Raw genomic sequence first — 15,825 nt, 5'->3', positions numbered from 1 at the left:
ACCCAGGATCCTAAGCTGGCACCCTAGCCGCTAGCCCAACACCAGGCTCAAATTTAAAGTCAATCGGATGAAAATTGACAATTTTAGAAATTAGGCCTATATTGACCATTTGACCTCAAAAATAATTGGTGGTTGAAGTAAGTGATCAGATACGCAAACCCTGTTCAAATGTCAAGTGAATCGGATGAAAATTGAGGATTTTAAAAATTCCACCGAAGTTGTTGACCTTCGGCCTTCGAAAAGTTGTTGTTGACCTTCGTAAAGCGGTGACCTTTTGGCCAAAGTTGACCTAAAAAATAATTGGCACTTGAATTCAGTGACTGGATATGCAAATCCTCTTCAAATATCAGGCCAATCAATCAGATGAAAATTGAGTATTTTAGAAACTCCACCCAAGTTTTGACCATTGGCCGATGTTGACCTTTTGACCTCAAAACCAATAGGTTCTTCCTTATAACAAATTCCACAATTTAGTGAAGTTTCGTAAAGATCGGTTTAAAATTGTGACCTGTAAGCAAATGACAAGCAGACTAACACACAGACAAAAAACAGACAGACAGACAGAATAACACACAAGACCGACCAATATACTTGAAAAGTCTTCGATTTTGTAAGTACCAAACAGACAGACAGGGATAAAAACATAACCTCCATCCACATTCGGTGGCGGAGGTAACAAAGACTTGTTAGTAGACATGAGTGTACTTGTCCATGAATTACAGCGACATGAGTAGACAATAAGTACATTACGGTGTATGGGATTTGAATCTGGGTTCCCTGCAGGATGAGCCCAGGGTTCAGATGGGAACACAAAAAGCAATGTATATGTTGTACTCCCATCATCATAGCAGAACCAGGCCAAGCAGGATGATGGGGGCTGGCCAGGCCAGCTTGGTTAGCCTTATTTGTAACTGGTTCTCATTAGTTACCCTGAGCTCGCAAAGTGAAAAGCGGGGTTAAGCATTCTTGTGCGTACGTGTGCCGTGTCTGCATTTTTAAAATTCATTTTCTCGGCAACCGTTGGTCCGATTGACACGAAATTTTACCATAGGTGCGCCTCTGCCTGTATAATTTTTTTTGTTCACAATTATGATGTCATCGGTCACGTGGTACGGACGCCATCTTGGAAAAACTTTACACCTCCATATCTCCCAAACCGCTCATTGGAAAAAATTTGAAACATGGCTCATTGTGAAGTACTCCCCATGGGGAATAAGATTATGTTAATGATGATATCGGTGCCTTAATTATGACATCATAATTCGACGAGTACAACGCTTGATCTGATGAGTATGAAAAAAAAATTCCTCTGCAACTGTTAGTCCGATTGGCACAAATTTTTCAGAATATGAGCGGCTCCTCCTGTGGAATTTTTAAAATGGTAATTATGACGTCATAGGTCACGTGGATTTGGCCGCCATCTTGGAAAAATCGAAAAAAGTTTCACCTCTATATCTCCGAAACCGCTCCATGGAAAAAATTGAAACATGGCTCATTGTCAAGTACTCTGCTTGGGGAATAAGATATGTTAATGATGATGTCATCGGCACCTTAATTATGACGTCATAATTCGACAAGTACAACACTTGATTCGATCAGTATGAATTTTTTTTCTCTGCAAATCTTGGTCCGATTGACACAAAATTTTCACCATAGGAGCGCCTCCTCCTATAGAATATTTCAATGATTATTATGATGTCATAGGTCACGTGATACAGGCGCCATCTTGGAAAAACTTCACACCTCTGTCTCTGAAACCACTCTATGGAAAAAATTGAGACCTGGCTCATTGTCAACTATTCCCCATGGGGAATAAGATAGGTTAATGATGATGTCATCGGTGCTTTCGTTAAGACGTCATAATTCGACAAATACAACACATCCATCCGATCATTATTTTGTTTAAATCAGCAAATGTTGGTCTGATGGACACGAAATTTTCACCATAGGAGCGCCTCCGCCTTTAGAATATTTAAATGTTAATCGTGACGTCATAGATCATGTGTTACAGGCGCCATCTTGGAAAAACTGAAAAACGTTGCACCTCTATATCTCCAAAACCGCTGCATGGCAAAAATTGAAACGTGGCTCATTGTAAATAACTCCATATGGGGAATAGGTGCTGTTAACGATGACGTCATTGGTGCCATAATTATGACGTCATAATTCGACAGGGGCAACACTTAGTCTGATCAGTTTGAAATTTATTGAGCATGATCTATGCAACAATTATATTAGAGAATATAAATTTATGATGTCATCACTCACGTGGTCTGGCAGCCATATTGGATCAAAGAAAAAAGAAACGTTCAAAAACAGAAGAGTTGGCTCACACCAAGTTGACTGTGGAGGGTAAGTATTCTATGAATACCATCTAGTTCTCACTATTTTGCTTTTTTAAAAGGTCAGTGTCTTTGGGACTCATGACAAGTGCCCAAGCATTATGACGACCACCTGATAAGACTTACTCGTTTGCTCCTTGGTCTAGGCCTTGCGGATGGTTCCTGTTGGGTTGGCTGCTCACACAGGGCTTACTGAGGAGGAGCAATAGCGTATTTGAGTAGAATATAAACACGCACCAACAGGCCAACCGCCAAAATTCCCTTCTACCACATCACACTCTTTTCCACAGCCTAGTCAGGGATAATCAAAAGACTTATGCAGTAAGCTTCTGATACTCTACCAGGTTTTCCAACCAAATTATCTTCTTAATGAGAATGAATGCACCAGCACTTACATAACACTTGCCATAAATGGTACAACTGCTATTGAATTTTTTTTATTGATGTTGAAAGCAACCAATTCAACTGCAATGAAATTTAAATTTCATGCCAGAAATATCATAACAATCATGGCCGAACCATAACATAATGGTTTCCGCTAAAACTAAGTGTGGCAAGATACAGGGTGATCGAAGAGCCTCTGTGCACCGAGCCGTTTAACCCTAACCCGAACAGCTCAAGTGTCGTGGTTCCGCTGCAAGATGCGTTTGGCGACGTGTAATCATTTGAAGGAATCTTTGGCAACCAAGATCTCCTGATCTTTCACCTCTCGATTATTATTTGTGGGGGAGAATTTTAATGTGAGGTGCACAAAAATAATCCCCACATTCTGGACGGAACTCAGGGAAGTCAATGTCACCCACAATATCTTGCAACTTGATCTGGCCAATGTTTTAGGAACAAAATCAGAGGAATGGATACATGTCTGCAAGTTACCAATGTCTGTTGCAAGATTTACCAATGTTGCAAGTTGTAAGAATGGATACATGTCTGCAAGTTACCAATGTCTGTTGCAAGAGTTACCAATGTTGCAAGTTGTTAAGTTGTAAGAATGGATACATGTCTGCAAGTTGCATGTCTGCAATGAAAGTGGAGACCATTTCCAACATTTACTGTGAGCAGAACAAGCAAATTAAAATCAACTATATTGCAGGTGCACAAGGACTTTTCAATCACCCTGTAGTTGAGCAACGCTTGCTGGTGCCTTCTTGATCAAGGTGTATTCCGGCAGAGCCAAGGTTTACGCAAATTCAAGTTGAACAAGTACATCTTCTGGAAGTAGAGCAATAATGGTGAGGCACCTCAACTCCATCACACGCTATGACTCGCGTACATGTTCATTTTGACTTGACCAGTCACCTTTAAGACTGAATGCTCTATTATACATCATGACAAGAGATACTGCTTGTGCTGCAAATAGATGTTTATTCAATTAAAATCAACAATGCTAACGCTTACAGTTGCTAAACATACTGTTTCACCGAGTTCGTTTCGAAAGTTCACCGTGAAAGGAACAAACAGGTGATGCATGTAAGACCAGCAACAACTAAAACAAACACACTTGGTCACATCTTCCAAGACAAGGAAATAAAATACACAGCTCTCCAGACTTCAGCAGATTCAATATTGCACATTGCAATGACTTCCATGTGAAACCGGCTGTCACAAGACGTCCAAACAATGAGGCCTGTGCGTCACAATTGGATTTAACTCTCATGGCAGTCGCATTTTTGAGATCTCGTACTTTAGAATACCAGTAATCACGTATTTGCACGTATGCTCTAATCATCACCAGAAAAACGACCAAAGTCACAAGGATAAAGTTATCGGGGACAAAAACGTTGCCACAGTTGCCATTGGCAAGTCCACCGCGGGCTAGTTAGACAATCCTCCAACACGTATTCAGATCTGCATTGTGCCATATTAGGTTTTGGTGTATGATAATGTTGTATACAAGAACTAAGGCAACACTGCATGTATGGAGAATAATGTATAGTTTGGCAAATTTGGCAATGACCACCAAATTCGAGATGGCTTTCGCAGTGACAACTTCATGGATACACCTCTAGACATCGGCTTCCTCAAACTGCAGCATAACTGAAGTCATTTCGATGCAAATTTCAAGTTTCGTTATTATTTTTCAAAGTTTCATTTCTACACATATACAGTGTGCATACGTGAGTAAGCAATACTCCGGTTTAGCATGCCATTCACAAAGTCTGCGCAACTGATTTAGATAAATCACACGCACACTGCAACCTCATCCCCTTTGCAACAGAACAAAGGGGTTTTTTTTTTTACATCTACCACCAAGTAACAGCGTACTGCACACACTTAAGAATTAGGAGCATAAGAGGTCTGGGTACAAGTACATTCCATCCAACTACAGTAATCAAATACACGTGTTGACAATCACAAATTCGCTGCAGTATTCCTGAACTATGACGCACATTTGACTATCGTTAATAAAGTCAAAACTAAAATACTATGGTGTTACAATAAAGACATTTACATGTCCATGAAACTAAATTCACCATGGAAATGAAAACGCAAGAAAATGTGTTACTCTGGTAAAAACAAACTCCAGTAAAATACTGCTAAAACAAACAAAACTAAAAATATGTCCATGATACTTCCGAAACATCATGTGTTATCATAATAACAAGTGTACAACGTTTATTTGCAATTTTAATAGATTTAAAACTATTTTAGAGGATTTCAATTAAAAGGAAAACCAGAATCAAACTCAACAACACCATGTTTTGTGGGATTCCGAAGGAGCTCGAAATGCTGTTTTCCTGTGGTTTTTTTTTCTTTCTTTCTTTTGGAATTAACATTTTCACATCGGTTGGAGCAGATGATTTGTTAAAGATTTATTAGTTAAACGATCTGCAGAATACGTCTGAAAAAGGGATTTGTGGTGTGAGCGCCAAGGCTTGCACCCAATTCAAATCCATCGCTTTTGATTTCAGATCAAAGAGTTAATGCAATTAACCAACGTTTAACAATAAGAAAAAGAAAATCCCACGTGTTAACCAATCCAACAGCTAAATAGTTCTCCACTATAAATGTGAAGAGTCCATCTACCTATAGAACGGGCCCTTACTAGATAAAATATAAATCGGTGCACTATATGAAGAACTAGTTAACAAATTTTAGGTTTCACCCAAATAAGAGGACACTTTAAAACAAGTACTTTCAATTTCCAAGTCTAAATGCTAAAATAAAATACTCCACACATTTCACTCATATGTACCTTGTATATTTTTAAACAATGGGTAATTTGGTTATTTTCACCAAAACAAAGTCAAGTAGATTGACATACGTACACAGAGCACAACCACATATTCTCATGTTTATAGTGACACTTCAACCAACAAAATAAACAACAGGCAAGCATCACTGCTGCAGAAAAAGGGATTGGGGGCGAGGTAGGGGAGAGACACAGCAGACAAAGAGCAATATGATATCACCTGAAGGTGCCAGTATCCACACAACCACGGTCAGCACGAAAGCACCACATTCAAACGAAATCGCATGGGACACTTAGGTCAGACAGGTCAAACACAATAACTATAATATAATCTATAATTGCTTTGTAGGACGAGTGTAATCTGCAACTGGACTACTCGATGGTAAGCCAAGCTACTGGGAGGTGAGCGAGTGGTCTGCCACAGTATGTTTACTTTGCAGCACGGCTAGGCACAGGGCTGTGTTCTTCCCTCGATCCGTTCACCAAGGCACAGTTCACCAAAGTAATGGCACGCGCCACCAGCAGTCCTCCTTTTAAACAACCGTGCAAGAAAATTTGCACGCACGTAGAATATTCTATGCTAAAGATCATTTTTTGAGACAAAAATACATCTAGAAAAAAACGTTTCCCCATATAATTTGTCAAAGAGAAATCTACACGACCCATCAAGAGCTCATAGTTTGCGGTTCTTCAATGGTGATTTAGCCGTAGGACATGCAACAAAGCTAGGCCACTTCTAAACTGCTGCTACATGAGGAATTAAATAAGGCACTACCAGGACAATACCGAGCAAGTTTCACCAATGCTACCTCGAGACGCTCGCAGGTCGTTTGTGCTAACCGTGCCTGTTTGGGTGCATTAAAGAAAATAAAAATACAAGACGCAATTCAGCAACAACGTGTCATTGCCAGAATGTTTCTGGGATAGTGAAAAGCTCTACACATATGGTGCGAAGTTTTGAAAGGATATAACTGTGTGCAACGAGTTAAAACACAATCCTATAACATATTGCGTGCACACACCAATAAACCAAGCACCAGAATTTTCACGGCTCCCATGAAACGGACAAACGAGCACTGGACTAGAACACTTGGCCAATGTAAAAGGAGGATACTTCCATGATTAAGATGTGCACATACACAGGAAAAATTTTTTTATTTTAAAGACTGCCAGAAAATAGCAAAATATTCATCAATCTGCTCCTATAAAACCTGCTCATCTTTGTCAGTTTCACCCAAATCCAAACCCCATTTTTAATCCAATTGTCCAGTGTGAGATCGACATTGGTCAATCATTAGCAGGTGCTAATTTTACTGATGGATGGCTGGCCATCGCAGCATTATCCAGCGCGGCTTAGCTTTGCGGACAGATACTTCATCCGTCTCTCAACCAAGGCACAGTTTGCCGCAGTACCGACGTATCTACAACAGCACCTTGAGAGAGGTCCGTAAAAGCATAATCTGACCTCGTGCCTCCAGAACTTGGGCTGTGCTTACCTTCAGTATTTTTCTTCTTGTAAGCACCTTTACCTTATCGCTCTCTCTCTCTCTTTCACTCTCAAATATCCGCAAATGGTTGTTCGAATCATCGTATGTCCCATTTCAGACTGATAAAAACAGATGTCATTTTCATGGTTTCACCAACAACCCCACTAGAACGTGAAGACAGACCACCAGTAGCAGCAGCAGCAGTGATGCGAGCGAATTCCAAGTTGATTCTCAGACGTCCGTGGAATCTGTCTCCTTCAGCTCACATTTTCAATTGCCCCTTTTGAGTCTCTTGGAGAAAGAGGAGGAAATGCTATCATGAAAACAAAAAGTTTTTCATTATGCACTTGTAGTGCCGAAAACTGAAAAGCTGAAAAAGATGCAGTTGTTTTCAGCACAGTCGTCGTTTCCTAACCACTATATCTTGTGGTGCGCAGACCCTTTGTATTGCTTTCTTGATATCCAGGGCATCACAAAGTATTTATAAGTTAAAACAAAGGCTCGACTTCAGTTTCAAGCATTATTATATTTATATTCATATATATATAATTATATATAATTTTAAATAGCAGCACAGCATTGTTTCACAAAATAAAGACCTGAAGTGGATTGAGAAAATAAAAGGAAAAAAAGAAGATGCGTGCGCTTTTTGTACTTTAACATGACGACGGCGACACAAAAACTATACACAAAGGGACGCTTTGAAAAGATGACAGCCAATTAAGAACAGGGAGGCTTCAGATGTATGAAAAACGGCCCATCTTTGGAGGGCTAATTCCATAGCCTGTATAAACAGGCGAGCTGTTCACGAAAGCATGAGGCGGGAAAGCTTGCGTTGGCTGATAGGCTGCTGAGTGAAGGCTGGCAGGAGATGGTGGCAGCACCGCATGGTGGTGAGGATGTCCATGCGTATGACCAATTCCCACAGGAACCTGATGGTCAAAGGGGGAACAGCCATAAAAAAGCATCAGAGATCTGTCCCTTCAGATCAAACATGACAAACAGAGTATAATCGGTGAATGTAGCGACTAAATCCGCTGTCTGGGATTTCAGTCGCTTTTCAGTACGTTATGTTTGTGCCAACTACAAGACATGGTCGATGTAATACGAGCAAAAAGTATCTTGTATTCAAGTCTTGTAAACATAAAATAAAATAAAAACACCCCCACCTTCCCACCAAATATTAATGGTTAAAATAATTATCATTAAGAAGTGTATTTGATACAGCATCATGATACCTTGTACCAATGTCACTGGGACAGCAATGACAACGCACTGATTTGCAAAGTGATTTCATGCAGCAAGCGCATCATAACATGATAATCCTTCATTTGCAGTTCACCTTGGTTTTATTACCCCTCTCCAAATTACTGGTTATGCAGACAACTTCAGGCTGGTCAATTATTGTACACTGCCCCCTCCCTATCCAATCTACAAGCACTGCATGGAGTCATTGCTGGCCCCCCTTCGGCACACCGAAAGGGAGTACTCTGTTTTCACTCAGTTTGCTGTACACCGCTCCTTTCCTATTCCATCTCCAGGTGCTGCATGACGTCGTCACCGGGCACCGAAGGCGGCCCAGCGATGACGAGTGCTGAAAGGGAGTACTCAGTTTTCACTCCGGTTTCTTGTTTTCTTGCTTTCTTGTTTGTCCAGGCGATATCTCAGCCATCCTTTTTGCTAGGAAGCTGACATTTTGGCACAATAGTGAGCAAGTGCATTGGCAAAAACAGTATTTTATTGTTTTTTGATTAAACAATTAATTGATTAATTACTTAATTATTATTGATTATTTAAAATACCCCCAGCTAACCCCCGCTCTAGCAGGGAAAATGGCCTTAAAATGCATGTTGTTGTTGTTGTTGTTGTGTATTTAAAATAAGTACTTATTTATTTCCTTTTTCATCTGGGCAATATCTCAGGCACCTTTTGAGCTATGAAGCTGATATTTGGACAAGACAATGACCAAGTGATTTTGCCGTAAAGGGTATTTTCGATTTATTGATTAATCAATTAATCGATTATTTATTTAATTATTCTATTAATTATTTAATTAATTTTTTTTAATTACAGATTTGGATTAAACGGTGGTGGTTTAGGTATTCTATTAGCCAATTGATTAATAATTTAATTATTTTAGCATTATTATTTATTTATTTTCATTATTAAACACTTATTTATTTCCTTTCTCATCTGGGCAATTTTCTCAGGCACCTTTTGCGCTAGGACGCTGATATTTTGGCCACAATAGTGACCAAGTAATTTGGCTGTAAAGGCTATTTTTGATTTATTGATTAATCAATTAATTAATTATTTATTTAATTATTCCATTAATGACTTGATTAATTTAAAAAAATTAAATTACAGATTTGGATTAAACGGTGGTGGTTTAGGTATTCTATTAGCCAATTGATTAATAATTCAATTATTTTAGCATTATTATTTATTTATTTTGATTATTAATCATTTATTTCCTTTCTCATCTGGGCAATATCTCAGGCAGCTTTTGAGCTAGGAAGCTGATATTTGGCCACGACAGTGACCAAGTGATGAGGCTATAAAGCATATTTTTGATTTATTGATTAATCAATTAATCGATTTATTATGTATTGATTAATCAATTAATAATTTTTTTCCCGAATAATGATTTCTTTAATTAAATTTCAAAAGGTTACAGCTTCGGATGAAACATTGGTGGTCGACTTATGCTATTAGCCAGTTGATTAAGAGATTTTTGGGGGAGGAGGGCAGTGGTTAACGGGGGTAGAAAATATAATGGTTTTGGTTGTGGGATGGTTTTGGATGGGAAATGATATTTCACGACAAGGAAGTGATAATTAATGTATAGGATGCGAAGAAGATGAGAAGTGGCAAATGAGAGAAGATGTATGAAAAAAACAATTATTAACAACAGTACACTTTAAGCTCTACAACAGAAAATAATTATGCTCAAAGGTTGGCAAGTTATTAGCTTATTTCCAACACACAGCAACCCTCATTGGAAGCAGACACCAAGTAGTGGGCGATGAGACCTACAGCACTAAAACTGACAATGGAAATTAGGCACAAATGAAAATCCGGCTTCTACACCGACACCAGAGGCTGAAATAAGAGCCCCACGGAACTTGCGACAACCTGGATGACTTTGGAGAAACGACCTTGCCCAATGCAGGCAAACGAGACTACAGTGTCATCTCTAAAAGGATTAGAAGTGAAGAATTCCTCTACAACAAAAATATCGTTTTCTAATCTTAAGAAGCAACGTTATTTCTAGTTAAAAAAACAAACAAACAAAAATCAATTGATATAAGCCGATGGTCAACAGTTGTAAAAAAAAAAAAAAGGAAAAAAAAAAAGACTAAGGTCACAATGATCCAGAAGTAGCTGAAGTATCCATGTACATCACTCGAATCAGAAATCGCCACTTTGGCAGCTTTAAAAATCAAAGAAACATCGAGATAAAACCTGTCAGCATTGTGCTATTGGGCTGCTTTTATTTGCAGAACAGTATTTACAGGAATTTTATATTGATTTCTCAAAAACAGGAAATTGAATTGCATTTTCATTGTTTGTTCATGGTCCTTCATAAACCTCAGAGGATTCAAGGCCAGTCACATTTTCTATAACTTCTACAAAATGAACACTCATTATGGACCTCTCTAACATTATTTTAACAATCTGGGGCTGGCAGGATGGCCTGAAGATACACATACACGCTCACACATCTCTAAACTGTCATGCTGGTGTTTCACAGGCAGGGTCATTCATTAATGTGTGTACCATCCCCCGGATGGAGGCTAAACGGGCATCCCATCTACTTGCATTAGTTGGTGGACGTTAAAGATCCCATGAGGGCCTGCGCAAAGAGTAGGCGACCAAGAATATATTTCAAATTCCTGCACCAACTACTTAGTCTAACGTCAGGCCGGGCCAGCAGGTTCATGATAGACTTGTGCCAAGCTTCCCCCAGCCAACCACACAATTGGGAATAATAATGGCCGTGAAAGAAGCAAGAAAATTTTAACAACCTCTGAACACAATAAAATGGACTCCGTACATTAGCATCTGGCAGCATGTCATTTGGCATCATAAAGTACTTGAATCCCTGAACAAAATGCTCCACAAATTCAGCAGTTTGTGGAGAACTTCCAAGCACATGGAAGCATGCAACATCAAAATAAAGGCAACAGTGGCCGCCCACCAAGTGTTATCAAAGAACCAAGGGAACATTGATCTTGTGAGAGATTCTGCTATCCAAAGTCCTAAGAAATCCCACCATCAGCATTCCCAAGAAATGGCGATCTCAGCCTCATCTGTTTGGCGCATTCTCACTTCTGAACTCAGGCTCTACCCCTACATCATATCTTTAAGGCATAAGCTAACTCTGAATGATATGGCAAGATGAGTAACACTGTGTGATTGGTTCAATGACCGAATGGAAAGGTACCCAAATTGGATCAACTCCTTGTGGTTCAGTGATGAAGCACACTTCCATTTGAATGGCGATATCAACAATCACAACAACATCTTCTGGGATGCTGAGCCTCCTGAGGAGGTGTCTGAGATGTCTCTCAAGGGCCCCAAACCAACTTGCTTCTGTGCATTGAATGTCAGGTGGGGTACGCTGGAACCGTATTGGTTCGAGGACGCTAATGGTAAGACGTGATGGTCAACGGCGAGTGGTACCGCAAGATCTTATTCTGATTCCACGCTGATCTCGCTGAACTACTATCTCCAAACCAACTCGGATTTGCATGGTTCATGCAGGACAGTGCCCCGCCGCACACTGCAGGTGAAACCATCGACTTTCTCCACCAGCTGTTTGGAAATCGAGTCATCAGCCTGGGCACCGCGCATGAGTGGGCACTCCACAGACCGGATTTGAATCCATTGGATTTTTTTTTATCAGGGGGTGCTACCAAAGGTCAGGTTTTGCCACCAAATCTCGAACTCTGGCTGTCCTGAAGCAGGAGGTGGAGGACTACCATCCGCTACCACTCCAGCCACTTGCAGATGAGTTGTCGAGAATTTCGGAGTCAAGGTCAAAGCCTGTTTGAACAGAGGTGGAGCACACATTGAAAATGTCAATTACAAGCAGTATAATGAATGATTTGGAAATGGCATGTGTATACTTTCCATCAATGTATCACTGAACTTGCTAACTTTTGTAATTTTTCTCCAATAAAACGTTCAAATAGTCCACTTTTTTGAAACACCCTGTATATTCTGTTTTAGTTCTTGCATATAACGTGACAGAGGCTGGCATTCCTCCATTTCGTGATCCACATTCTCAGACATGTTGAATAGCATCCATGGCAGGACTATGTATTGCCCAGGGAAGAAGCTACAATCTACTCCCTTTGTTTCAGGCATAGGTGGTTCTGCACGTATGTAATGTGGCACCATCTTCCTGCAGTGAATGTGTTCAATACTGAAAAATGCCTTGCTGATATATAGTATCAAGAGGATTTAAACGCCATCCAACATCAAAAAATCAAGAATGACAACTGAAACACCACTATGACAATATGTATACAGTGTGTGTAATAAATAAATGCTGTCTTGAGGCCTTAATGCTTTGAAACAGAATATTTTTCCAAGAACTTTCGATTGTGCCTGGCAGTTTTGGTGGATCGTATTGTGAGTTACAATCCTTTTGCTTCGATGTCATTTTTGAAAATGCTATCATGCGAGCATTTTGTTGCAATATATACCGTACAAAAATAGAAGACCCGTCACTTCACTGACAACTTTAATCACAAGACAGCACGTTGCATTTCACAAACATATTGCACGTCTATCTGTGAGTCTCAATGTGGATGTAAAATGAAGTGAAACACATGAAAAATAGATCTTTTATAACACGTAGTTAATGCCATAGTCGCGGTCATGGTTGTGGTTGTTTGTATACTCCTTCCTTGTACTTTTATATTGTTGTGGTTTTTAGAACCCTCCACTTTGTAAATATCTGTAACATTCCCTTATAAATAATTCCCTGTAAATATTCCCATTTTTGGTGTAAAGGTCAAAGGTCGCACCCTAGTTAGGCCACGAGCAACACGTAGCACACCATAGGCTTCTTCTTTAGTTATTTCATTAGTATGTGTTTCAGGTAAGGATCTGTTTGCAATAGTTGAATCTGCGTTGTATTAATCAAATAACCTAGGCCCCTTTTTCCAATCCTATTCATTTTGCGGCTTTACCCTCTCCAAATTGTATTACGCGCCTCTACCAGCCGCAGCCGCCTCAGCGTTCGCTGCCTTTTGGTTGTTCCTGCCCGCCGCCATAAGCCACGTGGCAGAGTTGGAGAAGAAGGGAGGAGCGACCAGGAACGAAGGCATGGCCCCTCAACACACCATCAAGGGGTGGACCGGTGAGCGCTCACGACCACTCAGGGCCGAGGCCAGCTCACCGGTAGGCGTATCCTAAAGGCAAGCGGCTTTATACGCGAGTGGGCAATATAAGCGGCTGCGTGGGACTACTTAGGCAGATGGAGAGATGCGCCAGGGAGAGAGAAGGAGTCAAACTTGAGAGAACAGCGCAGTGACGGCGGATGATAAGAACACTGCACGGAGGATCGCTTGGAACGATCGTTTTATACGAACTGCCGTTTGGTTTTGAGAGCGTTCGGCACGCTATACGTACGCAGCATTCCAGCCCCTCGCATATGTAAGGTCCGGTCGCGCGCCAACGGTACGCGAAGCTGCCTGCCGTTCTTCGCCCGCGGACCCGGAGCCTGGACGGATCCCATCGCCTGGAACCATCTGCCTGGACCTTCCTCCCCTACCAGCTACCATTCCGTGTGAGTCTGTCTGTTTGTCCTGGGGTCGTGATAAGTTAAGACTGTTTAGATAAGGTTGCCCAATGTCCTTTTATTTCCTTCTTTTGTATATTCTTGCCTTTCGTTTCCTCTTTTAGTGTAGTTAATAAATCATATTTGTTCTTCCTTCACCCTTCTTATTCTTTGGGTTTTCCTCTCATCCGGTCGCTTTAGTCTTTTCCCAATTGAATATCTGTGGCGCGATTAGAACCGCTCAGAATCGGGTTAGTTTTATTGCTAACGGCTCGAGCTTCAGATTGCTAAACCGCTCGGCAATCTTCCATCTTGTCCGTGGCTCGAGCAGAAGTATCGTCCTGCTTTGCGGAGGGGTTGGCGAAGGTATCTGGGAACCCATTGACCAGTCACCCTGGTCAATCTCAACCCCGCAAAGGAGCGTGATATCTTCTAGGACTCGGATGGCCAGCTTAATAGACGTGGGGATTAAACCCCCCTCGGTAAGGGGAGCGCCGTAATCCGAGATCCGTAACAATTGGTAGTCAGGAGTTGGGATTTAGAACCTGGGACTAAATTTATTTAGACCAAATTTTGGACACCAATTGTGCTATTGGTGTCGTGGAACAACACGACACGACACGACACGACACGACACGTTCCGACACGACACGGAACAACACGACACGGTGTCGACAACAATTGGTGTCGGGGCGTGGGATTGAAGCCCGAACCAAATTTTTAATCCATCTGAAAAATTTGGTCAAACTTAGGAGCAGCCGAAATTTATTATTAACATCCAAATTGAGTCGTGCCATGGATGGTCAAGGCGATCGGATGCCGGTGGGGGAGATAGAAGAGGGGTTAGAGGCAACCCAGGACCCCAGGGAGGCAGTGGGAGTAATGGAAGAGGAGGTTGAGGAAGGCGCGGTAGAGGGGGTTGCAGGTGCACAAGATGGCGGCGCCTCGCACGTGGTCGCGGCAGCGCAGGGTGGCGGCGCCTCGCGCATGGTCGCGGCAGCCGAGCCCGCAGCACCGGTGGATATGAACCTCTTCATGACGCAAATGATGGCCTTTATGGTCAAGACGAGGGACGAAAGGGAAAAGATGAATGGGACAATGGGTGCCCAGAAAGAACAAATGAAGGCTCAGGGTGAGCAATTGGGAAGCAAATTGGGGGGATTAGGAAGCAAATTGGGGGGCCTAGAAGTCAAATTTGTGGGATTAGAAAACCAGATTGGAGAATTGAGAAATGATATGGGAAGCCATATTGGGGGGCTAGAAGGCAAATTAGGGGGCGAATTGGAGGACGTGAATGGCCAAGCCCGAGAAATTCATGAGGGGCTAGCGAGGGACAAAGCCCGGTATGAAGCAAGGGAATGTGAAAGGGAGGTTAACCACAGGTCGGGCAGGAAAGGCGCATTTGTACACGACGAGGTAGCGCGGCTTGAGGAGCGCGGGAAAAGCGACGTTGAGCAAAGCACAGCCGGGTGGACCGGGGTAGAGATCGCGACCCGGGGTATGGGGAAGCCGGCGACCGCCGAGGTAGAAGAGAAAATTTTATTAGAGCCAGCGGTCGTCGAGGGAAAAGAAAATAAAGGAAAAGAATTAATTCAAATTGGCAAAGAAACCGAACCAATAATGGAAATTGGAGAGACAGCGGACGTAGAAGAGCACTCGCGGGGTGAAAAGATGGAAAATGCACAAAGTCTGGATTCGCATCATGATGCTGTGCTTATTAACCAAACGAAAAGTTTGCAGGTGGTGAAGGAACGAAGAAGAACGAAGAACCTTGCGCCCAGGTGAGTCGGGCTGTGTTTGGTGCAAAAAGAATTTTCGCGCGCTTGGGATGCAGGCGTAACCCGGGCGCTCGTAAAAGGTCCGTGGTGCGCTGTGTGAATGGCAATGGCATTGGCAAAGGCAAAGCGCGATATCTTCTAGGACGATATCTAGTGTGCGAACGGCGCCGAAGCGCGAGGGTGATACCGAGTGCGAGAGCGAATGCACATCGGAGTGTAGGTGTGATGAGAG

General features: G+C 41.8%; 1 protein-coding gene across 1 annotated transcript in view; it reads right to left on the bottom strand.

Moving 5' to 3' along the window:
* Window positions 1-3,687: 3,687 nt before the first annotated feature.
* Window positions 3,688-15,825, bottom strand: part of LOC137427970 (homeodomain-interacting protein kinase 2-like) — a 262,675-nt gene continuing 250,537 nt past the window's right edge. The window contains exon 16 of the mRNA XM_078776683.1: window positions 3,688-7,954. Coding sequence (XP_078632809.1) covers window positions 7,760-7,954 — 195 coding nt within the window. The 3' untranslated portion in view covers window positions 3,688-7,759. The remainder of the gene's footprint in view (window positions 7,955-15,825) is intronic.

Source organism: Myxine glutinosa, chromosome 1, assembly GCF_964187855.1.
Source record: "Myxine glutinosa chromosome 1, kmMyxGlut1.1, whole genome shotgun sequence".
NCBI classification, from domain to species: Eukaryota; Metazoa; Chordata; class Myxini; order Myxiniformes; family Myxinidae; genus Myxine; species Myxine glutinosa.
This window is presented reverse-complemented; position numbering and strand designations above follow the sequence as displayed.